Source organism: Strigops habroptila, chromosome 5, assembly GCF_004027225.2.
Source record: "Strigops habroptila isolate Jane chromosome 5, bStrHab1.2.pri, whole genome shotgun sequence".
Taxonomy (NCBI): Eukaryota; Metazoa; Chordata; class Aves; order Psittaciformes; family Psittacidae; genus Strigops; species Strigops habroptila.
In genome coordinates this window covers 48,676,487-48,701,746 of record NC_044281.2, presented here as the reverse complement: position 1 = coordinate 48,701,746, position 25,260 = coordinate 48,676,487, and the positions used below count along the sequence as shown (strand labels likewise).

General features: G+C 44.3%; 1 protein-coding gene across 3 annotated transcripts in view; it reads left to right on the top strand.

The window, feature by feature from the left end:
• THSD7B (thrombospondin type 1 domain containing 7B) overlaps positions 1 to 25,260 on the top strand; it is a 398,006-nt gene that overhangs the window by 165,892 nt on the left and 206,854 nt on the right. For all 3 annotated transcript variants that reach the window (XM_030486445.1, XM_030486444.1, XM_030486446.1), the window contains one exon: positions 15,612 to 15,863. In XM_030486445.1, the coding sequence (XP_030342305.1) occupies positions 15,612 to 15,863 (252 nt within the window). The remainder of the gene's footprint in view (positions 1 to 15,611; positions 15,864 to 25,260) is intronic.

Genomic DNA, 25,260 nt, shown 5'->3' with positions numbered 1-25,260 from the left:
TTGGCTTGCTTAATTGCAGCACATGTTTCACATTCGTGAATAACCTGGGCAATAGTGTCCATCGTTAAGTCCACCCCTCGATCACGAGCCCATCTATATGTTGCATCTCTGCCTTGATGGCCTGAGGTGTCATGGGCCCACCAGGCTAAAAATAATTCACCCTTATGTTGCCAGTCCAAGTCCATCTGAGCCACTTTAATCTTAGCAGCTTTATCCACTTGCTGGTTATTCTGGTGTTCCTCAGTGGCCCGACTCTTGGGTACATGAGCATCTACGTGGCGTACCTTCACCACCAGGTTCTGCACCCGAGCAGCGATATCTTGCCACAATGCAGCAGCCCAGATGGGTTTACTTCTGCGTTGCCAGTTGCTCTGCTTCCATTGCTGCAACCACCCCCACAGGGCATTTGCCACCATCCATGAGTCAGTATAGAGATAAAGTACTGTCCATTTTTCTCGTTCAGCAATGTCCAAGGCCAGCTGGATGGCTTTCACCTCTGCAAACTGATTCGATTCACCCTCTCCCTCAGCAGTTTCTGCAACTTGTCGCAGGGGACTCCACACAGCTGCCTTCCATCTCCGATGCTTTCCCACAATACGGCAGGACCCATCAGTAAACAAGGCATATTGCTTTTCACTCTCTGACAGTTCATTATATGGTGGGGCCTCTTCAGCACGCGTCACCTCCTCTTCTGGTGACATCCCGAAATCTTTGCCCTCTGGCCAGTCCATGATGACTTCTAGAATTCCTGGACGACTGGGATTTCCTATTCGAGCTCGTTGTGTAATTAGTGCGGCCCACTTACTCCATGTAGCATCAGTTGCATGATGTGTAGAGGAGACCCTGCCTTTGAACATCCAGCCCAGCACAGGCAACCGGGGTGCCAGGAGGAGCTGTGCTTCAGTTCCAATCACTTCTGAGGCAGCTCGAACCCCTTCATAGGCTGCCAGTATCTCTTTTTCAGTGGGAGTGTAGCTGGCCTCGGATCCTTTATATCCCCGACTCCAAAAGCCAAGGGGTCGACCTCGAGTCTCCCCTGGAGCTTTCTGCCAGAGGCTGCAGGTAGGACCATTCTCCCCAGCTGCGGTATAGAGCACATTTTTCACATCTGGCCCGGCCCGGACTGGTCCAAGGGCTACTGCATGAACTATTTCTCGTTTAATTTGTTCAAAGGCTTGTTGTTGCTCAGGGCCCCATTTGAAATCATTCTTCTTCCGGGTCACGTGGTAGAGAGGGCTTACAATCAGACTGTAATTTGGGATGTGCATTCTCCAGAACCCCACAACACCTAAGAAAGCTTGTGTTTCTTTCTTGTTAGTTGGTGGAGACATTGCTGTTATCTTGTTGATCACGTCTGTGGGGATCTGGCGGCGTCCATCTTGCCATTTTATTCCCAAAAATTGAATCTCCTGTGCAGGTCCCTTGACCTTATTCCGTTTTATGGCAAAACCGGCCTTCAGCAGGATTTGGATTATTTTCCTCCCTTTCTCAAAAACTTCTTCCGCTGTATCACCCCACACGATGATGTCATCAATGTATTGCAGGTGTTCTGGAGCTTGCCCCTGTTCCAGTGCAGTCTGGATCAATCCATGGCAGATGGTAGGGCTCCTACCCTGGAGCTCACCCCTGGGGCAGTCGGTTCCAAGTGTACTGGACGCCCCTCCAAGTGAAAGCAAACTGTGGCCTGCATTCTGCTGCCAAAGGGATTGAGAAAAATGCATTGGCAATGTCAATTGTGGCATACCACTTGGCTGCCTTTGACTCCAGTTCATACTGAAGTTCTAACATGTCCGGTACGGCAGCACTCAATGGTGGTGTGACATCGTTCAGGCCACGATAGTCTACTGTTAATCTCCACTCTCCATTAGACTTTTGCACTGGCCATATGGGGCTATTAAAAGGTGAGCGGGTCCTGCTGATCACTCCTTGGCTCTCCAGTCTGCGGATCAGCTTATGGATGGGAATCAAGGAGTCTCGGTTGGTGCGATATTGCCGCCGGTGCACTGTTGTGGTCGCAATTGGCACTTGTTGTTCTTCGACCTTCAGCAACCCCACAACAGAAGGATCCTCTGAGAGACCGGGTAAGGTGGACAGCTGCTTAATTTCCTCTGTCTCCAAGGCAGCGATACCAAAAGCCCATCTATACCCTTTTGGGTCTTTGAAATACCCTCTCCTGAGATAGTCTATGCCAAGGATGCATGGAGCCCCTGGACCAGTTACAATGGGGTGCTTTTGCCACTTCCTCCCAGTCAGGCTGATTTCAGCTTCCAGCATAGTTAACGCTTGGGATCCTCCTGTCACTCCAGAAATAGAAATGGGTTTCACCCCTTGATACCTTGATGGCATCAGAGTACACTGTGCACCGGTATCTACTAGAGCCTTATACTTCTGTGGGACTGATGTGCCAGGCCATCTGATCCACACAGTCCAGTAAACCCGATGATCCCTCTCCTCCACCTGGCTGGAGGCAGGGCCCCTCTAATAGTGATCACAAAATTCTCCACTTCTGTCTTGTAGAAAGGGATTAGTATTCCTTATCACAGGAGCTGGAGTAAAATCAGCTCTTTCGCTCCATCTGGGAAACTGCTCGCCAGAGACTGGAGCAGCAGCTTTCCTGGGAGGATCATCCTTGACCATTGTTCTCCTCTTCAGTTCACGCACCCGTTGCTCCAGAGCTGAAGTAGGTTTTCCATCCCACTTTCTCATGTCTTCTCCATGATCCCGCAGGTAAAACCATAGGGTGGCCCGTGGCGTGTACCTCGTATATTTTCTTTCTCGAGCAGTAGGGCGCCTTCTGTTAATAGCTGAGACATGGGTTGGTACGCGTGGAGAGCTGGATAGATCGGATAAATCGTCTCTCAATTGTTTGAACTCCTGGGACAGTTTTTCCACAGCTGAAATGATGGAAGGGGTGAGATTGTCTTCGAACTCTCGGAGTTGACGAATCAGGAAATCCACTGTTGGTGATACTCCGTCATTCCAGGTCATTGATGCCAATGTGTGGGCATATGATGATGGCGCACTCCGTGTAAGTTTCCGCCACATGGGTCGTGTACATTCGACTTCATCTGGGTCTACGGATGTGTTCCTGGAATCCGGCCTACGATAGATCATCTCTATAATGGCTGATTCCCTCAGGGACTGGATGCCTTTCTCTATCGTGGTCCAGTTGGCTGAGCGATTCGTAATATCGTCTTTGTAGGGAAACCTTTCCTTCACAGCTGCCAGGAGCCGCCTCCAAAGACTGAGGGCTCGCTTCTCTCTTGCAATCGCTTTGTCAATTCCTCCTTCCCTAGCAAGTGATCCCAGCTGCTTGGCTTCCCTACCTTCTAGTTCATGACCGTCGGCCCCATTGTCCCAGCACCGGAGCAACCAGGTGACAATGTGCTCCCCTGGAAGACGGGTGAAATCTTTTCGCATATTCCGTAGTTCGGTTGAGGTCCGGGGTCGAGAAGTGACCTCTTCTTCTTCTTCCTCTTCCTCTGACCCACGTAGTAGTAACTCTTGTTCAGGTGCTGTTGCATATAGTAATGGCACTGGGTCTTCATCTCTCTTCGCTTCGCGGGTTGCTCTTTGTGCCTTTCGTCTGCTTTTGCTTACAGGGGCAACAGACATTGTCACAAACTGGACATTTGGTTTAGCTGCAGTGTTTGTCACTGTGGTTGGAGTGGCTGCAGTGTCTGCCACTAGGATTGGAGTGGTTGCAATGTCTATTGCTGGGGTTGGTGCAGCTGTTGTGCTTGGGAGTTGAGTAACACCAACAGCTGCATTATCTGTTGCTGTCGGGGTTTGAGTAGCTACTGTGCTTGTCACTGGGGTTGGTGTAGCTGCAGTGCTTGGAGTAGCCATATTGTCTGTTGCTGTCGGGGTTTGAATAGCTACTGTGCATGTCACTGGGGTTGGTGTAGCTGTGGTGCTTGGAGTAGCCACATTGTCTGTTGCTGTCGGGGTTTGAGTAGCTGTTGTGCTTGTCACTGGGGTTGATGTAGCTGCTGTACTTGGAGTAGCTGTGTTGACTGTTGTGGTCAGGGTCTGAGTAGCTGCTGTGCTTGTAGTTGGCATAGCTGTGTTGTCTGTTGCTTTGCCATCAGATCCAGAGACATTTTTTTCCCTTTGAAGGTGCTGGATAGTGTTGAGCAGGGCTCTGTAGGCATAGGCCAAGCCCCAGCACGTTGCCAAAATTTGTCCCTCTCTGGTATAACCAGGACGACAGCACACCTCGTTTAAGTGTTTTACTAGTTTTTCCGGATGTTGCACTTGTTCAGTGGTGAAGTTCCAAAGCACTGGAGGGGCCCACTGGCCTAGGTACTTGCCCATACTATCCCACACACCCTGCCACTCATAACTGTCCAGCCTCAGGGAAAATCTCCTGGTGGTCCTCCTATATCGTCGTCTAACCCTAGACCAGATTCGAACCTGATACTGCTGAATTTTTGACATTAAACGAAATAGGATGTTCCTACGACGGGATGGCCGTGGGTAAAACACACTCCGTATGTTTGCCAACATGCTGATCCCCAGCACAATCAGCAGGCAGGTTTCAAGGGTACTCAAAGGCCATCTAAAACCTTCAGAACTCTCAATTGCTGTTGCAAATAGGCTGGTGGGGGAACGGGGGGTGAAAGAGAATGCTTCCTTCGTAAGTTTACCCCCCGAGGAGAAAAAAAAAGATATGCAATTGCTAAAATATTTCATTATATACCTCCCAATGTATAGTGGTGATGGCCACGCTGGAAGCACAAACCAGACCAGTTTCATGATCAATGAGTCTATTGTATTACAAGTCATTACCATGAAGTACAGTGAAACAAGAACCTTAGCCCAGGCCCCCCAGCCGATAAACACTAAAACAGCAAATAGTGGCTGTAAGTAAGGTACAACATGCTGAAACTCTGAGATCAAGCACAACACGTCTGAGAGCCAAATAATCACCATTGTGACGAGTAGTAACAATGAATGCTTATCACAAATATGATTAAACACACTCTGGTCAGATCTGTCGTTATCTCAACCTTTCGAGCCCCACGTTGGGCGCCAAAAAGAACTGTCGTGGTTTGAGCCCAGCCGGTAACTCAGAACCACACAGCCGCTCGCTCACTCCCCCCCCCCCCCCCCTTCTTCCTCCCCCTGCTCCCGGAGGGATGGGGAGGAGAATGGGAAGAATGTAACTCCCACGGGTTGAGATAAGAGCAGTCCCGCAACTAAGGTATAACACAAAACCACTACTGCTACCACCAATGATAATAACGATTAGTGAAATAACAAGGGGAGAGGATACAATTGCTCACCACCCGCCGACCGATACCCAGCCCGACCTGAGCAGTGATCTGGCCTTCCGGGTAACTTCCCCCGGTTTATATACTGGGCATGACGTGCTGTGGTATGGAATACCCCTTTGGCTAGTTTGGGTCAGGTGTCCTGTCTCTGCTTCCTCCCGGCTTCCCCTCCTCCTTGGCAAAGCATGAGACTGAGAAAGTCCTTGGTTGGAATAAACATTACTTAGCAACAACTAAAAACATCGGTGTTATCAGCGTTGTTCCCAGGCTGAAAGTTAAAAAAAACACAGCACTGCACCAGCTACTAAGCAGGAGAAAAATGGCTGCTATAGCTGAACCCAGGACACTTTGCTGTAATTCAAATGTGAAAATTACAGTAGTGTGCAGCAAATAATCACAGAATCATTAGGGTTGGAAGGGACCTCTAGAGATCAATCACCTCTGCCAAGGCAGGACTTAGAGCAGGTTACAAAGGGACATGTCCAGGTGGGTTTTGAATGTCTGCAGAGAGGGAGACTCCACAACCTCCCTGAGCAACCTGTTCCAGTGCTCTGCCACCCTCAATGTAAAGAACTTCTTCTTCATGTTGAGGTGAAACTTCTTGTGTTTTAGTTTGTGGCCATTGCTCCTCATCCTGTCGCTGGGCACCACTGAAAATCGCATTTAAATTTAAGCTACCTAAGCTTTGCCATTTGACCTCAGGTTGGATTTTATAGAATCACAGAGTGGTTTGGGTTGGAAGGTACCTTAACGATCATCTAGTTCCAACCCCCCAGCCTTCTGCTACAACAGGTTGTTCAAAGCCCTGTCCAACCTGGCCTTGAGCACTTCCAGGGATGGAGCACCCACAGTTTCTCAAGGCAACCTGTTCCAGTGTCTCACCACCCTCACTGTGAATAACTTCTTCCTTATATCTAATCTACATCCTTCTTATGTTGGGGACCAGAGAGCAGTGCTCCAGGTGGAGTCTCATGAGAGCAGAGGGGGAGAATCACCTCCCTTGACCTTCTTTTGATGCAGCCCAGGACATGGTTGGCTTTCTGGGCTGTGAGCACACATTGCTGGGTTATGTTGACCTTCCCATCAACCAACACCCCCTTCGGGCTGCTCTCAATCCATTCCCTGACCAGCCTGTATTTGTGCTTGGGATTGCCCCGACCCGTGTGTAGGGTCTTGCACTTGGCCTTGTTGAACTTCACGATGTTTGCATTAGCCCATCTCTCCAGCCTGTCGAGGTGCCTCTGGATGGCATCTCTTCCCTACAGCAGGTCAACTGCCCCACACAGCTTGGTGTCATTGGGAAGCTTGCTGAGGGTACACTCAATCCCGCTGTCCATGTCGCTGACAAAGATATTAAACAGCATCAGTCCCAATATTGACCTCTGAGGGACACACTTGTCACTGGTCTCCACTTGAATATCAGGCTGTTGACCACAACTCTTGGAGTGCGATCATCCAGCCAATTACTTATCCACAGAGTGATCCATCCATCACATCCATGTCTCTCCAGTTTAGAGACAAAGATGTCTTGCGGGACAGTATCAGATGCTTTGCACAAGCCCAGGTACATGATGTCAATCATTCTTCCCTTATCCACCAATGCCATAACCCCATAGAGATGGATGCATCTCATCAGGTCCCATGTACCTGTACACCTTCAGGTTCCTGGGCAGGTGCCAGGACCTATACATGACTGAGAAACTGAGTTCTGACAAAGTCAAGATTTCTGGAGAACTTTCTGTGTTCTGTTTTTCAAGGATATTAGAAGTTCTTGAAAAATCCTGCTTCTGAATTTTGCAGAAATCAATCTGTTTCTCAATAATCTATAGCTCCTAGCACCTGCACAAGCTCAAATGACAGAGAAAAGGGGTTATTTTACATCCAATTCTCTGCCCCTGTTAATGCCTGCAGTGGTTTTGCACACATACTGAGGTGAAAATATACATTCTAGCCTTTTTCTTACCCCCTCCTATTACACCTGTGGTAAAGTGCAGATTTTTTCCTACTGTTTGGAAGAAAGTCAAGCTTTGTGAACTGTTCCAGCAGTTTCTAACATCTTGACTTTATTACTTGTCTCTAAATATATGCTGATTCTAAATATACAGATTTTATGCTCGTGTAGCTGCTTGACTTTAATGGACTCACTTGTGATTTATGCCACCATGCAACCAGCAGCAGGTTTATGTCTGCTAACACTTGTTAGCTGTTCTGCTGCTGCTTATATCTCATTCCTTATCGGAGGCTCTGGGAAGGGGATTCTGATTTTGTTAAAACTTCACTTGCTCTGCCCTCACACACTCACTGCTATATTTCTGTAAGAATGGGGAATGGAAGACACTGTATGTTTCTGTAGATGTTTTCTTTTTGTTGTGTTCCTGTGTGAGTTATTTGCTGAATTTCTGGATGACAGTGCAGAAGGTCTCAGGAGCTTTAGTTTTAGTGACTCTACTGCTGATTGAGTTGTCTTCCCTGCTCCTTTCTGTTTTTTTCTTGCTGATCTAGCCCCTTTTTTGGGAGTGTACAGGTCCGAGTGTACAGCAGCCTTCTGGCAGACTTTTCATGCTGAGGTTGTGTCTCAGATCTACTGCAGAGAGAGCTGAGTCTGACCCATCCCTTACTCCAAATACAAGAGGAAAGCACATCATAGAATCATAGAATCATAGAATCGTAAGGGTTGGAAAGGACCTTAAGATCATCTAGTTCCAACCCCCCTGCCATGGGCAGGGACACCTTGCCCTAAACCATGTGGCTCAAGGCTCTGTCCAACCTGGCCTTGAACACCGCCAGGAATGGAGCATCCACAACCTCCCTGGGCAACCCATTCCAGTGCTTCACCACCCTCACTGTAAAGAACTTCTTCCTTATATCTAATCTAAACTTCCTCTGTTTAAGTTTGAACCCATTACCCCTTGTCCTACCACTACAGTCCCTAAGGAAGAGTCCCTCCCCAGCATCCTTGTAGACCCCCTTCAGATACTGGAAGGCTGCTATGAGGTCACCACGCAGCCTTCTCTTCTCCAGGCTGAACAGCCCCAACTTTCTCAGCCTGTCTTCATATGGGAGATCGATTGAATAGAGCACAATTGGTCATGTCACATTACAGTGTCAAGATGGTCACACACTTTTCCTTTCTCCTTTTGGATGTAAATCCAAACCTGAAAATCCAGTGTAAAATCCAGTCTATATTTAATTCCAGGACTGGAGTGTCACTGATACCAAGTATGCCTGACAATGACTCCCTTTAAGCCTTAAGGTAATGACCTCCTTGTTTTGTTGTGCAGCGTATTTGCTGCCATTCTTCTGAAAAATGGACCCGATCTTGCAGATGTTGCTTTACATGAGCGATGATATTTTGGCTACTGATAAAGAAGAGTAAATGTATTTGCAAAACCCTGCAGCGGGGTTTGGCAGGCAGCCAAGCATCTGCTGTAAAACTGCAAAGTAGCACCTTGTTTGTGCTTTTTCATTTTCTTGGCCGAGGTTTCCCGTTTCAACTAACACCATCGAGTAAGTACCAATGAGATATATAAATTCAATATCTGGAAAAATGACGCAAGAGAGAGGAATATCCTAAGATGTGCGTTAACAGCAGGCTCTGAGCTGCTGGTCTGCCAGGGCTTTGCCATCACCCCACCTCCTGCCACTGCCTAATTCTTGAAGGAAAGTCGTAGATATTGGGAGTGGTCAGCTAACCAGCCCCTGAGCGATCCAAGCCATGTGAGGACAGGAACCATCTGCTCATCTCGCCTCCTGATTTATAATGCAATGGCAAAGATGCCTAATTAATTATCAAGGTTGTTTAGTTTGCTGGTGTCTAATCTCAGGGTTGTGGAGCAGCCAGCAAGGATGGCAAGTAGCAGTAGCAGCCACCGCACTCACTGGTGGGCGAGCGTACCTGGTATGCTCCTCGGCATGACAGACAGTACTTTGCCAAAATTGGATTTTGGTGGGCTTGGGTGCAGACTGATTTTTAAAGACTAAAAGATCGAACATGTTCATTTCTTGCAAATGTCAGATGGCTGGCAGGACATTAATTTTGGCCTCTTTGCTAGCAAGTTTGCGATTGATGGGAATGGCAGTTGGGGTGTTCTTTCTCTTGTGAAATAGGTGGAAGTGATGGGAAACGTGCCTGGTATTTGTTTTCAGTTTTTCACTGATGCTTAAATTATGCCATCAAACCCTGCAAAAAGGATTCTTTGGTTTTACACTGAACCCTCAGGTAGAAGCCAAAGAATCTTTTGCGTTATAAGGAAAATATTTTTTGCATTTAAATGAGTGGTCTGACAAAGATCTTTGTGTTTGTACCAACCTTAACAGTGCACGCAAAAATCCTAGCAATTTTAAAGGTAAAAACTGTAAACAGGAATTACTTGGAGAGGAGCACAAGCACGTGGAAGATTGGATATGCTGTATCAGGGAAACAGAGCTGGGGAGTGTATTTGATGAAATATTTTTTCAGTTTAGAGGTTCAACATTTGTCAAAATGGAAGAAAAAGGGAAAAAAAGAAGAGGAAAGGGAAGGACAGACTTTTTTGAAAACGCTTGAAGACAACTGAACAGCAGAACATCAGTAGACCTTGAGACAGGTTCATTTCTGCTCCAAAAAAAATTTGGTGTAGAAACTTTATATTTGTGAAAATAAAAGGAGTAACATCAAAATAGAATGATTTTATGGATCTGATTTGAAGCTTTTAAAGACTATTTTAAAATTTCATATAGAATTCCGATTTCATTCTATTTAAGAAAAAAGTTTGTTTTGCATTAAATCTCGTATCCAGTAACAAATCCAAGCATAAGCACTTCAATATATTTAAAAGTAATAATAAAAAACCCCTCTGAAAAAGTTGCAAGAAATGAATGTGCTAGAACTTCTGCTCTTTTTGCTTTTCTGTCTTGTCACAGTTGTAAAAAGCTTCTGCATGGTGGGACAAAGTTATTTAGGTTAGACACTAAATTGTAATTTAGGGAAATGAGTGCCCATAGTAGACCTTGAAATCCTAAATAAATTTAACCTGATTTTCTAACCAGATGTGTATACTCACTAAGCGTACTGAGAAGTTAGGAGCAAACAGGTTTAGGGTTTTATTATTATTATATGGATTAGGAGTCTTTTTAGGTATGTATTTCTTAAACTCTTCATTCTATGGATAAGATGACAGCAGTAGTGTAGTAGGGTTAGATTTGGGTTTGTTTACTTTTGCCTTTGTAAGTGGAAAATTTAGGTCAAACTCACTCAAGGAATAACCTATCTGACAAGGCTGAGGTAGAGCAGCATTCAGCTCTTTTGTTTGCCTCTATAATTTGAATTTCCATTACCCATTTCCTAGTGGATTGTGCTTAACCACTGTGCTGTTGTATGTCTACAGGAAAAAAATATTTGCAGTTTCTAGTGTTGACATTCTTCTATTCTATGGATGAATACAAGATTTGCATTCCAGAGGTAGAAATGCTGTGCTGTAATATGCTATTTGATGGTTATGATTCTTTTCTGGAAGAGGAGATGTGTGTTCACATTCCTCCCAACAAATGTAGGAATCAAGCCCCAGTGCTCAGACTTGCAGATAAATTCCTGAGCTATTGTATAAGGAGATTTTATTTTCTAATGTTTTTTTTAAAGTTTAGTTTCTCATTTCCTTTGCTTTTATTAAAATAACCTGAAATGAAGGAACACTGACTGCTTTTTTAATTTCAATAAGTGAGATTTTAGGAAGTGTCCAATAATATTTGGGCTTTTTTTCTTCTGTTTACAAATTGTGCTAAAAGCCATCTGCTTCTGTAGCCTTAAGATTTCAGTGTCTACCTAAGTAGTGCAAATGTAAGTAAGTCTGCATTTATTTTTAGTTGAAATAGAGAATTTGGTGTGCTAAGTTGTGGAGACACCAAAACTTAGACATCTTAGACACCAAATCCTGTGTTTGTTTGGATTATAGGTCTCCCAGCTCCTGTTTCCTTTGTCGGTTGTATGGCAGGCCAGTATCCCTCATCTTCTATACCACGCTGGTGCAGAAGGGGCCAGTGTTTCTCCTGCCAAAGAAGCCTCCACTGCATAATTACCTAAAATAGCCTTAGCGGCTCTTGAGGACCCTAAAATGCAATATGAATCCTTGAAAGTACGCCTGTTAACATTGATTGCCAGAAGGGAAAAATTGTTTCGATGCTGCTGGAAACATGGCAAGACTGCGTCCACTATTAGAACCTAGTATTATTAGCCAAGTACGAAGAGCAGGTAGTGTTTATTTTGGCAGCATGTAAGGTTGGGTCATTAATTACAGAATAGGAGACGACTTTAGGAAAGGGGAAAAAATGTGTTGTTATCAGTGTAGCTTAGCTCACTTCAAGATTTTCTTGCTCTGCAGTGTGTGGGTTTGAGCATGCATTCACCGGTGAGGCTTGGCACTCCTCAGGAGCCTTCCCGAGCTGCCAGGGCAGAGTCTGGCTGCTGAAGCAGTACCCTGTCCTTGTGGTGCTGCCTTCCATACCAGCAGCATAGGCATGGTGATAGCCTCTTAATAATTCACTAAGAATTATTTAGGAGATGGTCCTTTCAGTATATAAGGTTCAACAATAACCACCTGTCTCTTCCTCTAACATAAGGGAATGCATTTGCCTTTAATTCTGAATGCATTGATATGGTTGGGAAAGGAAACCAGGGGTTATTTTTATCCTGTGCCCAACCTGATTTAATGATGCACTGCTGGTCAGTCTTCCTCCTTTTTCCTGCTGATAGATGTGTTTCCACCCATTTCCTTGTGGTGGATGTCATGACTGTGTAGACTGTAAGGCATGCAGCATGGATGCACTGAGCTGTTGGAAAATTTGCTATATTTTGGTGAGTTGCTTTTTTGTCCAGAAGAGAAGGGTGGTATGGTTCAGCTTGAGACTGCACAATTACTGTATCTCATGGTGGAGAGTGTGGCTGGAGATGGAGGAGCAGAGCAGTGTGGCTCTGTTGGCAGCAGCCTGTAGTTACAGAGTCACAGAGGACGTGGAGCTGCACAGTAGGAGTGGTATGTGGGGCTGCTTTTTCTCTTCCTCTTCTTGCTTTTCAGCTTGTAGCTCCAGGACTATGCAAGCGTAAAAGAAGCATGAGTAGGCTTCCTTTGGTTTAATGTATTTTTTTAATATGTGGTTTATTCCCCTTCAGTACATGAGAAAGTAAGAGGGCTCTCTGCCACTTGAGCAAGTTGGCTTGTGAAACAATTTCTGTAGTTTTACAGTATCAATCCAAGAGTGTAACATAGGAAAAAGTATCAATCACATAAGCACCCTACTATATCACAGTTTTAAGATTTGACTCCCAAGAAGATCTAACCTGATACATTAATAAATGGAAAGTTAGTTTAAAAACAGGACTTATGTAGTATTTCCTGTTCCCAAGACCTCCGTCCTCTCCCTGCCAGGTTGGATACAGCTACAGCAGCACAACGACACACCTGGTTTGCAGCCTCAAATCAGTGAGCATCTTGCATGTCTGGGCTTTATCTGTGTTAGGTTGTCCTAAATATACCTGCGACATGAAAGACTCTGTCTGAATTTCGTGCAGAAGCATGTTTTTACATTTGTCTTTGTGTTGCTCAGTGTCACAATTAATTTGACTTTGAGGCTCTGAATGAGTAGGTACAAGTTAATTAGATTTGCTTTCTGTTAGGCAATTGCATGTAGTTCTCCCTCAAAAACTTACTCGAGCAGAAGGTGGAAATTGTCAGCTCCACATCTTATTCACCTTTAGGTCAACAAAGTTATTTCTTTAGCCTTTTATAGCAGGAGCAGTGGAGGGATTTTCAGGGAAAGAAACAGCTATTCATTCTCTGAATGCTTCAAAGCCTTTTGCAAATAGCAAGGATGGCTGCTGTCTTTTGCGGAGAGAGTGTCAGCATAGGTTTGAATCCATTAGGAGAGGTGTTGTGCGTATTGTCTTGCTAAGAACTGGGGCTAGTGATATTAATTTTAAAGAAGACCCCAAATCAGATTTTTAAAGGCTTCGTTTTGTTCAGTATTTCAGTAAAGATCAGGCAAGACTCAAGTCTCCTTTGCAGTGGTGAAACCCCCAAAATGAATTTGGGTTTTTGTGCTGATTACTGACTGCAAAGTTCTGATCACTTTTTAAAATGTGACATCAGTTACCCTCTATGTTGTGTTCTAGATAGATAAACTCAAGTTTTCTAGTACTATAAGTAAGTTAGGACAGTGATTTGTCCGTGCCACTATTTTATCTACTCAAAATGCGGAATTCTTGTTTCTTGTTAATGTTGTGGTATGGATGGCTCACCTGATAACTGTTGAAAAAGTATTAAAAGGGAAATAAAGCTACCATTCATGTGACACCACCTAACCTAATGTTCCAAACAAGAGCCTAGAACTTTGGGTTAGTAAATACAGATATAATGATTATTACTTTTCACTTCTTGGTTCAATGATATTGATGTTTTGTATCAGAGGCAGCTTCGCAATCAATTGCATTTGACATGTAATAGAGGAATGAGACAGCTTTTAGAGTTGTAAGCAAGAATAATTTCATTTTGAGGGAGCTATATCACAGGCTGTTTCTGCTTTATGAAGTTGTTAAAATTCAGTAAATTCGTCCTCACAGCACCTGTGAGATTAGTGAGTTTTATTCTGGTGAAGAAACTGAAACAAAAAGTTGGTTTTGTGATTTATTTTGAAGTATAAATTTAAGCCACTAAATGCTGTATTTTACTGGTAGTTGAGGGTCTGGTCAAACTTGATGAAGTATCCATGGGCATATTCATACTGACCTTTGTGAAAACAGGACCCATTTCTAGACTTGAGGAGAAGCAAATGAATGTCCTTTATCTTCTCTGGTCCCCCTGTGAGAGTGCCCAGCAATCCTGAAATGATTGCCCCAGTCTATTTTCTTCAGAGAAAGTTCGGTTACTCAAACTGTGCTGTAAGTAGTACTAAATGAGGTAATAGCTGGTTCCCTGGCAGCAGCTCTGGATTTCACACCTTTTAAGTGTACCTGTATTTGCTCCTTACAGTTGGCAAAAGCCTGACTGTGAGCAACTGGAGGCTGGAGAATACAAATTTAGAGAGAGTTCACACTGAGTTCATGTATGATCTTAATTTCAGAGGCCAATTTGCATCATCTGCATAAGACTTAAGCAGAAGTCAGAAAATCTTGGTTCCTTTTCCCTGGTGACTCCTTTTTTTTAGGTTTCTTCTTTTTTTGCCCCGTCCCATCCTTCGTGGTGCTTCAGTGATATCCCTGCTTGTACATACCTCAGTCCTCTTTCGGAATATCCTTTCCTGCTCTGTTATGTCAACTATAACAGGTTTTCGAGAGACAAGAGAGAGTTTTCTGTGGTTTTGGAGGATGAGTGGTGACTCTGGTTGATCTCTGACTGGGGTGAGGTGGAGCAGCAGCAGTCATGCTCTGCGGAGTCCTTACCAGCGTGTGCTAGATGGGAGAACCATCAGCTAGCTGAGACTGAAGTGGAGGAGCAATGAAGGATGGTGGCTTTAGTTTGGAGGTTTATCTTCTCCCAGAAGTATTTCGTACGTTTGCCATAATTTTCTATATTATAAAAAACTAATGTAACTAACTTTGGAACTCTTAAAAAAATTATTCTGGGACTTTGTATCTTGATACCAAACCTCAACAGTTGGCAGCTCTTAAAATTCAGTTTTCTAGTGTATTGGGCCTTATGTGGCATGTGTCTTGGTGTGTTACGAAATGAGTGAGGATCATGTCCTATTGTCAGCAGGAGTAATTGAGTCCCAAAATACAGCCAGAATACAAATTGCAGCATTCCTGGCTCTCTGGTGGTTTGTCAGGTTTGAAAACCCTCTGACCTTGTTTGACAGCATTTGTTTGAGAACAGCCTCACAGAACCAATACCTTTCTTCTTAGTGTGTGACTAATTATTTTTTAAAAGAGCAGAGTTGCTCAGCAGGACATGCTGACACCTGGATGGATGGATGGACAGTGGACAGCTAGTCCTGTGTGCGGGATGATGGGAATGGTTATCAGTGGCAGTATTTCTCTTAGGCTAGGCTTTCATTTTCTGTCTTGGATAAACTGTGAAATTCTAACTGCACAAGAGCAAATATAATGCCTTTTGCATCTGTTTTAACTTGAAATAAATGAGGTATATTATTTGCAAACTACTCAGCATGCAAGATTGCACCCAGAACTCCCTGGAAATATGTTCTGTGCACTGCATTGCAGCTTTCCTACTTGCGTTGTATTGGTGTTGATGCAGGTTGTCCGATTTACCCCAAATGAGCATGGATTTCTCCTTTGGGAGTTTGGTTTGAAAAAATAAATTTATTAAGCAAGACCTCCTCAGCTGTTTTACTGTGTTCTTACTATAGCCTCTGCCTGCAAGATCCTGTTCCTTTGACCTTCAAGTCCTGTGTCATCGCTAAAGACTGTGAAATGTCTGAGTGGTCTCCATGGAGTGCCTGCTCGCGGACCTGTGGCTGGGGAGATCTCGCCCCAGGCTTTCGGAGCCGGCACCGCGGCGTGCGGAGTGTGGCGGTGGGCGCCGGGAAGCAGTGTCTGGAGCTGGAAGAGAGGGAAGCGTGCAGCGCAGGAGGGAAAGAGCTGCTGCAGCCTTGCCCCAGGTACAACAAGTGCTTTAAGCCCAGTTTTTGGAAGTAAAGAAGCCCCTCTTTGTTGACTGCCTTGTGCAGAGCAAATCATCCTTGCCCAGTGTTTGTCCGTGGAAAGGGTCACATGTCATGCTTTCTCTCTGTGTCTAAAAGATCACTGATTTGATCATTGTTAGCTATGATTAGTGTATTATTTATTAGTAATATTCTTATAGTTGGTACTATTATCATTACTGCTATTACAATAATTACACTTATATATAGAAATAAGTTTAAATTATACCCACTAGTTTATGTTTTCGTATTTTAAAAATTGAGAGCGGATACTCCTGTTCTCTGTACGGGCTTTTATACTGGTTGCTGTTCTAGAGAATTTCCTAAGCTGCACAAAGACTGGGAAGGTTTCCATGGCTATGCTTTTATTGGCTTTGAAATAGTAATTTTTACATAAGATTTAATGATTCCCCTTCATCTCCCCATAAAAAAATCTCAGTCCTCCTTGAGGAAAATGGGAACTGATCAGAGATAATAGCTTGGACTTTACTCAGCTTCTCTCTGAATACTTCTTGAAAGGGGAAACTTTGCAGTCTCTGAGTCCTTGCTTGGTTTATGGCAATCTTTCTTCTGGCAGAAGGCAAGGATTTCGCTTTTCTGGTCTGCAAATACATGCCATTATGCTTGGCTTGGCTAGCACAGGAGGTTGCTAATTTACTTTGCAAAGAAAATAAAATATTGCTTAATATTTCATGTGACGTGTTCTGAGATTGACTGTAAAATGCTTCAAGATTGATAAAATTTTATATGCATGCAGACAAATCTCCCTCTCTGTGAATGAGTGTGTTTAATAGAAGGAGTATTCAGTGCTCAAGTCATGAGTTTCTGGGGCTTTGCCAGATACTGTAAAAACCTTTGATAAAGCCTTTGCAAGACATTTCTTGGGAAGGTGTAACCTGTAAAAGCATCTCTATGTCACTGGGTTCATTCAAAATCAAATGCTGATCATTTTTATGCACCCTGCTAGCAGAAGAGAGGAACTATAAAAAAAAAAATAAAAAATCTGTTGCTTGATTACATCCTACGAAAAGGCTCTTGCAGAGTGATTTTTGTTCCTGCCCAAACGCATATCAATTTCAAAGACAATAGATTAACACATTGTCTTGCTGATTTTGTATAGGAGCGTGGGTGCAGGTGACATCTGATTGGGGTAGACTGGTAGTTAATCAGGGAGTGAATAGACATGTGTCTGTCCCTAGTTTCTCACTTCTACTTTATGACATTGCACTGTATTAAAGTGCAATTGATTGTAGTGGCTTGGTAGAGCCAGGAGATCCCAAAAGGTGAGAACATGCATCATACTGATAATTTTGTGGAGGTGCTATTTTTCCTATAGAAGGAAACCCATTGTTCATTTGATATACCTCTGCTGTGCCCAGGTTTTCATGAGCCTATGAACTCTTAACCCCTCCCCATCCTGCCATACCTGCACACCTTCAGTCCTTGGGGCAACACCTCTAGTGAAATATCTGTGAGATGAAGTAAATTGCCTAATGAGCTAGCCCAGAAGAATGACATTAGACTCACAGGTTGATAGAGCCACTTAGATAAAAACAGAAAAAATAAAAAAAAAAAATAAAAACAATAAAAAGAAAAAAATCTGGTAGTTAGTTGTTATTTCTAGGGATGTAATATCTCAAAATGCAAGTGGTAGGGTAGTCTATGACCTCCTCACATGATGCACTGTTGAAGAGAATTTTGCAGCAGCGCCTGGTTAGTAGACTTCGATTTGGCCATTCAATACTGCAGAAACAAGCAGCAATGGAAAGCTCTACTGTTGCAGTATGTGCTGTGGGTCTACCGGGTAAGGTAGTGGGGGCTGTGGCCCCCTACAGTAAGGCTTTGGGGTCCAGAATTCTGTATTAATGAACAGAAGTCAAACATGTTTAAGTATGTTATTTAAGTGTTAGCAGCTGATAATGGCTGTCAGCAGTCCATGTTACAGTTTACAGCCTGGTGATTTGGTGTTGGTCTTTGAGAATTGGTGACCAAGATACTGGAACTACTTCACATTGGAAACTAGTAGCTTTCAGCCTTAGAAAGATGTAGTGTTAATCCCTGTGAAATAATATAAGAAGTCTTTGATGCTCCTATTCTCCTTATTTCAGCATATTCTCTTTGCAGAGTAATACCTAGAAAGATTATGCTTTTTTCCCCCTTAAATACATGCCACTTCGTCTGTGGCTTTGCTGAGGCTTACCAAACACTTATCTTTTCTTTCTTCCCCTTACAAGAAGATGATGAATTTAAGGAGATTCAGAGGCAGAAATAAAAGGCTCTCTCCTTCATTTGTCTGGTCTCAACACAAACCATTCATTCTTTCTTTCTGGTTTGTGTTTTCCTAATCAGATTAGTTTTAAAATCTTTTAAGGTGAGAGTCCTGCTTACTTTTCCAGTTCTGTAAAGCTGCTCTTTCCTATTTTTTAGTTGATTTTAAGACACGTAGCCTTTCCTTTAGCTTTATTCTTTTGGCAAGAATTTTTTAAAGCCTGCTCAAGGCACAGCAAAGAAGGTGAGTGAGGACATAGACTAGAAAGAGATCAAGTCTCTGATCAGGAGAAGGAAGTGGGTTCTCTAGAGGCCATGTTTTAATGCAGGGACAGAGAGCACCCCATTGCGGAGTGAAGGTATGTATTGCAGACTACATCCACCAACACAAAAAAGCAGCAGCTCAAGAGGTAGCACTTACAGATTTTTCTTAGCAGGGGGAGATGAGTCACGTTTTAAAAAGGATCCAAAGGGGGAAGAAATACCTTCAGCCTCAAAATTGCTGTGTTAAATATTACCTCTATGTCCATGGCAAGGCTGAAAGTTAAAAGTCCCATCACAGGTATATGGCAATTAGTGTAAATTTCCTGTAAATAGGAAGAGCTTTTAATTTTATGGCTGAAGTTTACAATAACTTCTTTAATCAATAGTTGAAATGCAAGAAAATAAAACACTAACCACATGTAGGACTCCAGAGCTTTGTACTTTGTTTTACTTTCAGTTATTTGTTCTGAAGGGATTAGATTAAGCACTTAAAAAGCTTAAATAAATAGGAGGTGATTCTACTTTCTTTTATTGTGACATAAATTTGGGATAGTTCAATTAAAGTGAATGTGTGTATACAGGTATAAAACTTGTGTAAGCGCTAAAAGCATAAGTCCTGTAGAGTAGAAAGACCAAAAGGTTACTATAAATCGGAAAGATATTTAGTACTTGTTTGTTGCATAACTGTCACTGAGTCATCAGTTTTAAAACACTGTATTATATCATTTTTATCCTTGATGCGTAGCTTTCTTGTTCACTGGGAAAAGATAGATTTTCCAGAATTATGATTGTGTCTTTAAATCTTTCATTTTTCGTTGTGGTTGCTATGTTACAAGACAGGGATTTAGAAAAAAAACCTTCTTTGCTTTGTTGGAAATTCAAAGCTTTTCAGAAGTTAAATGGTGGAAAATGGGAAAGTTTTAAGACCTGATTATTTCAAAAGGCTTGAGGTTACTGCTGAGATACAGGTGTGATGGTATCACTTTGTAAATGAGGCCCATTATGCGTCCCAATTAAAGATAAGGCATTAGTGTGAAGTAGGAAAGCTTTGAAAGGAAATTCAGTGAACTGTGCTAGTAGGCTGCTGGAGATACGCTTTGGGAATGGTAGCAACACTACTCTTCAGCCCTTGGACCGTCACCAGTTGTGGGCTGCAGCAATGACCTCCATTCAGCTGAGCAGCTTTATTGTCCTCCCCTTGGACTAGGAACCATCTGTGGTGTAGATTTGGTTCTCCAGCTCCATGCCAGGCACTTCTCCTGTGGCTGCGGTTGAGTGTCACAGTGCGAGAGCATGCTTTGCCTTTATGGTAACAGAAACCTCTGGGACCTGCTCTTCTGCTTCCTGAACTGACTTTCTAGCAGAGAAATTGGGAGTACTGCTTATGATGTGAAAACCTATTCAGCTGTACCAGCCGAGTTCCCTCCTAGACACCTCAAGCACACACTTCATTGTTCTTAAACTAGCAGTTTTTGCTTGCCCATTTTCTTAAGCAGACTGATATAACTGTCTGTGGATTGTGGAAGTCCCTATCTGGGATGTTATTTGGCTAGTCCTCTAATCATCAGCAATGGGATCTGTTAATCTTTGAAGGAGCTAGACCTTCTGCAAGTCAAACAGTAGTGTCAAAAACTGAAACAAGCCTATTGGGAAGCCAGAGGAAAAGGCTGAGATTTTTTCAGCTATAGTAAGAGGAGGTCTCTAGATAAATATGGACTGCAATTATACCGAGTTTATGTCAGTCTAACTAGATATTGGTGAAAGTTAAAATGAGATGTTAAATTTGTTGACATTTGAAATTATTGTCACTGATGGGTTTTGGCGTAGTGATCGCAAGAGTACACTGGAGCTGACCAACTTTGGTCCAGATGTGTAATATCCCTTCCACTTCCTGAGTTATCACACTCTTCAGTCTCTGGGGCTAGTGAATGGAGTGGCTGCGTGGCATTGGTCCCTTAGCTGAATGTTGGTACAGTGCATTTCTGGTACAGTCTGCTCTAACGGTAGAATGTCCATAGTGGCATTGGTGGCTTTGGTCATCTTTGTTCAACTGGAGAAATTAGTCATGTGGTAAACCCACTGTGGATATTGCTAATAATTTGCAAATACTGGCTTGAGGTTGCCAAAGTTACAAAAAGCCCCAAGTATTTGCAAGCCAGTTATCTCAGTTTTTTGCTAATGGCTATTAACAAGCTTCTGATTAAATATAGAGATTGTGTAGTCAGTTTCTCTTCATTAAGTAATGTTTATTCTCATTGTCTTTAGTGTAGTCCATAGATGGGCAAACTAATACCAAGTATCCATGCTGCTTAAAACCCTGCAAAGAGTCTGCCACAAAGCCATCCAAGGTCACTTAATCCATCTGAAAAGGTCTTGCATTAGGTTTCCCACTCACAGGGATAGCAATCCCTTAGATACGTTTCTGGTGTGATGGGCTTGTTAATGGCCATGAAAATGTGTGCCTTCTAAACAAATAATGCTTGGGGATCAGGATTTGTTATGGGAAAACTCTGGGCAGCTGAGGGTATGTCCAACTGGGAAAAAGCAAGATGGGCTGATGGGGCTAAGGCTTTAAGCTGCTCACAGCAGAGCAGGCACTGGCGAGAGCACCCAGTAGCTCTTCATTAAAGACTGCGCTGCGATTTAGCACAGTAGCACAATATCCAGTTACTCCATGAAAATATCTGAAGGGTTTTTGTGGGGTTTTTTTATTTTTTATTTTTTTTTTTTGGATTTAGGGACTGATAAAGTTTAATTATCTCTGAGTTAAGGTTTAGTTATTTTGCATAATTTTAATCACTGGTGGCCTATTTTTCATGGCATTAACTCTCACAATTCGCCCTGAATATGAGACGCAGGTGCTCACACCTCTAGAGGATCCCAGAGTTCACAGCTGACTACTTAAGCCAGATATTGATAATCAGTTTTAAGAAATACTTCCCTAAAACAGCTATTTCTGTGGCTGTGGAAAGATGTGCATGTTTTGTATTTAAGCTTCTAGTTTGAAATTGTAGACTTGAAGAGCAAAATGTCCTGAAGTGGTGTGGAGGATTCCTCTTCAGCCACTGTCTGATGAAGAGCACTCTTCGTCACCTTTATGATGAGGAAGGTTGCATTGAACACTGCAGGCCCAAGAAATGCAATTAAGAATTCCCAGAAGGAACTACTAGAAGAAAAAATTCATGGCTGTGCTTTATATATTGTGGGAGTTCAAGTATTTCATGCTTGTCATGTGAGAAGTGTATTCTTTATTGTTTTTTCTGTTGGTAATAAACCCCGTGAGGATATCCAAATTTGCACATGATACTGTATATTATTTCCGAGAGCATGACAGCTCATCTGAAAAGTACCTGTAAATTAAAAGTAATTGGCAGTATTCACAAACATTTTCCATGGGTATGTTGCAAAATCTGTAAGTACTCTGTGGCTAGAAATCATTCTTATACCGATCTTTACAACATAGAATCATAGAATCATAGAATCGTAAGGGTTGGAAAGGACCTTAAGATCATCTAGTTCCAACCCCCCTGCCATGGGCAGGGACACCTTGCCCTAAACCACGTGGCTCAAGGCTCTGTCCAACCTGGCCTTGAACACCGCCAGGGATGGAGCATCCACAACCTCCCTGGGCAACCCATTCCAGTGCTTCACCACCCTCACTGTAAAGAACTTCTTCCTTATATCTAATCTAAACTTCCTCTGTTTAAGTTTGAACCCATTACCCCTTGTCCTACCACTACAGTCCCTAAGGAAGAGTCCCTCCCCAGCATCCTTGTAGACCCCCTTCAGATACTGGAAGGCTGCTATGAGGTCACCACGCAGCCTTCTCTTCTCCAGGCTGAACAGCCCCAACTCTCTCAGCCTGTCTTCATATGGGAGGTGCTCCAGCCCTCTTATCATCCTCGTGGCCCTCCTCTGGACTCGCTCCAACAGCTCCATGTCCTTTTTATGTTGAGGACACCAGAACTGTACGCAGTACTCCAAGTGGGGTCTCACAAGAGCAGAGTAGAGGGGCAGGATCACCTCCTTCGACCTGCTGGTCACGCTTCTTTTGATGCAGCCCAGGATGCGGTTGGCTTTCTGGGCTGCAAGCGCACACTGCCGGCTCATGTTAAGCTTCTCGTCAACCAACACCCCCAAGTCCTTTTCTGCAGGGCTGCTCTGAATCTCTTCTCTGCCCAGCCTGTAGCAGTGCCTGGGGTTGCCCCGACCCAGGTGTAGGACCTTGCACTTGGCTTGGTTAAACTTCATAAGGTTGGCATCGGCCCACCTCACAAGCGTGTCAAGGTCCCTCTGGATGGCATCCCTTCCCTCCAGTGTATCAACCGAACCACACAGCTTGGTGTCGTCGGCAAACTTGCTGAGGGTGCACTCAATCCCACTGTCCATGTCACCGACAAAGATGTTGAACAGGACCGGTCCCAACACCGATCCCTGAGGGACACCACTCGTTACAGGTTTCCAACTGGACATCGAGCCATTGACCACAACTCTTTGCGTGCGGCCATCGAGCCAGTTTTTTATCCACCGAGTGGTCCATCTATCAAATTGATGTCTCTCCAATTTAGAGACAAGGATGTCATGTGGGACAGTGTCGAATGCTTTGCACAAGTCCAGGTAGATGACATCAACTGCTCTGCCGCTGTCCATCAGTTCCGTGGCTCCATCATAGAAGGCCACCAAATTGGTCAGGCAGGATTTCCCCTTAGTGAAGCCATGTTGGCTGTCACCAACCACCTCGTTGTTTTTCATGTGCCTTAGCATGTTTTCCAGGAGAAACTCTTCCAAGATTTTGCCAGGCACAGAGGTGAGGCTGACTGGTCTGTAGTTCCCCGGGTCTTCCACCTTCCCCTTCTTGAAAATGGGGGTTATATTACCCTTCTTCCAGTCATCGGGAACTTCACCTGACTGCCAGGATTTTTCGAATATGATGGACAGTGGTTTAGCAACTTCATTCGCCAGCTCCTTCAGGACCCGTGGATGGATTTCATCAGGTCCCATGGACTTGTGCACGTTCAGGTTCTTAAGATGGTCTCGAACCTGATCCTCTCCTACAGTGGGCCTAAGGTCTTCATTCTCACAGTCCCTGCATTTGCTTTCCAAGACTTGGGTTGTGTGGTCAGAGATTTGCTGGTGAAGACTGAGGCAAAGAAGTCATTAAGAACCTCAGCCTTCTCCAAATCCATGGTAGCCAGTTCTCCTGATAGCTTCTGGAGAGGGCCTACATTGTCCCTAGTCTGTCTTTTATTTGCTACGTATCTATAGAATCCTTTCCTGTTATCTTTTACATCCCTTGCCAAACTTAATTCTAGCTGGGCCTTAGCTTTCCTAACCTGGTCCCTAGCTTCTCGGGCAATGCTCCTGTATTCTTCCCAGGCTGCCTGTCCTTGCTTCCACCTTCTATAAGCTTCTTTTTTCCCTCTAAGTTTCCTCAGCAGCTCCTTGTCCATCCATGGAGGTCTCCTGGTCCTCCTGCTGCACTTTCTTCTAGTCGGGATGCAACACTCTTGAGCACGTAGCAGGTGATCCTTGAATACCGACCAGCAGTCTTGGGCCCCCCTGCCCTCTAGGACTGTATCCCATGAAACCTTACTAAGGAGGTTCCTGAAGAGGTCAAAGTCTGCTTTCTTGAAGTCCAGGGCAGTGAGCTTGCTGCACGCTCTTCTCACCGTCCTGAGGATCTCAAACTCAACCATCTCGTGATCACTAGAGCCAAGGCTGCCCTGGAGCGTCACATTTCCAACCAGTCCCTCCCTGTTGGTGAGCACAAGGTCCAGCATGGCACCTCTCCTCGTCGGCTCCTCTACTGCTTGAAAGAGGAAGTTGTCTTCCACACAATTGAGGAACCTCCTGGATTGCTTGTGCCGGGCCGTACCGTCCCTCCAACAGATGTCAGGATAGTTGAAGTCCCCCATGAGGACCAGGGCCTGCGAGCGTGAGGCTGCTCCTATCTGTCTGCAGAGCGCTTCATCCACAGAGTCCTCTTGATCAGGCGGCCTGTAACAGATCCCCACCGTAATGTCCCCTGTTGCTGTTTTCCCTTTGATCCTGACCCACAAACACTCTGTTACCTCATCACCCGTCCCCAGACAGAGTTCCATACTCTCTAGCCTATCACTGACATAGATAGCAACACCCCCTCCCCGTCTGCCTGGCCTGTCTTTTCTAAACAGCCTGTAACCTTCCATTCCGACATTCCAATCATAGGAGCCATCCCACCATGTTTCTGTGATACCAATGACATCATATTCCCGTAGCCTTGCACACATCTCTAATTCCTCTTGCTTGTTCCCCATACTACGGGCGTTTGTATAGAGGCACCTTAGCCGAGCTCCAAATGAAGCCGACTCAATGGCTGGGGCAGCTGGAACATCTCTACATCGCTCCAAGCACTTATTACAGGTGCTGGCAACTGACCAGGAATGTTGGGATGGATCAATGCTCCCCTCCCCCAACACATCTAGTTTAAAGCTTTCCTGACCAGCCTGGCAAGCCTCCTACCAAAACAGCTCTTCCCCTTCTTTGTCAGACCAGCTCCACCAGCCTCCAGTAGATCTGGCCTCCCAAATGGAGCCCCATGTTCTAAATAGCCAAACCCCTGACTATGGCACCAGCATTCTAACCATTTATTAACCTGCCAGACACGCCTAGCTTTTTTAAGGTCCTCCCCTTTGCCCTGAAGAATCGATGAAAAAACTATCTGAGCTCCAGAGCCCCTAACCACCTCTCCCAGGGCTCTGTAGTCCTTCTTAATGTTCTCCAGGCTACTGCTATCTATATCTCTAGCACCCACATGGACCACTAGGAGGGGGTAATAGTCAGC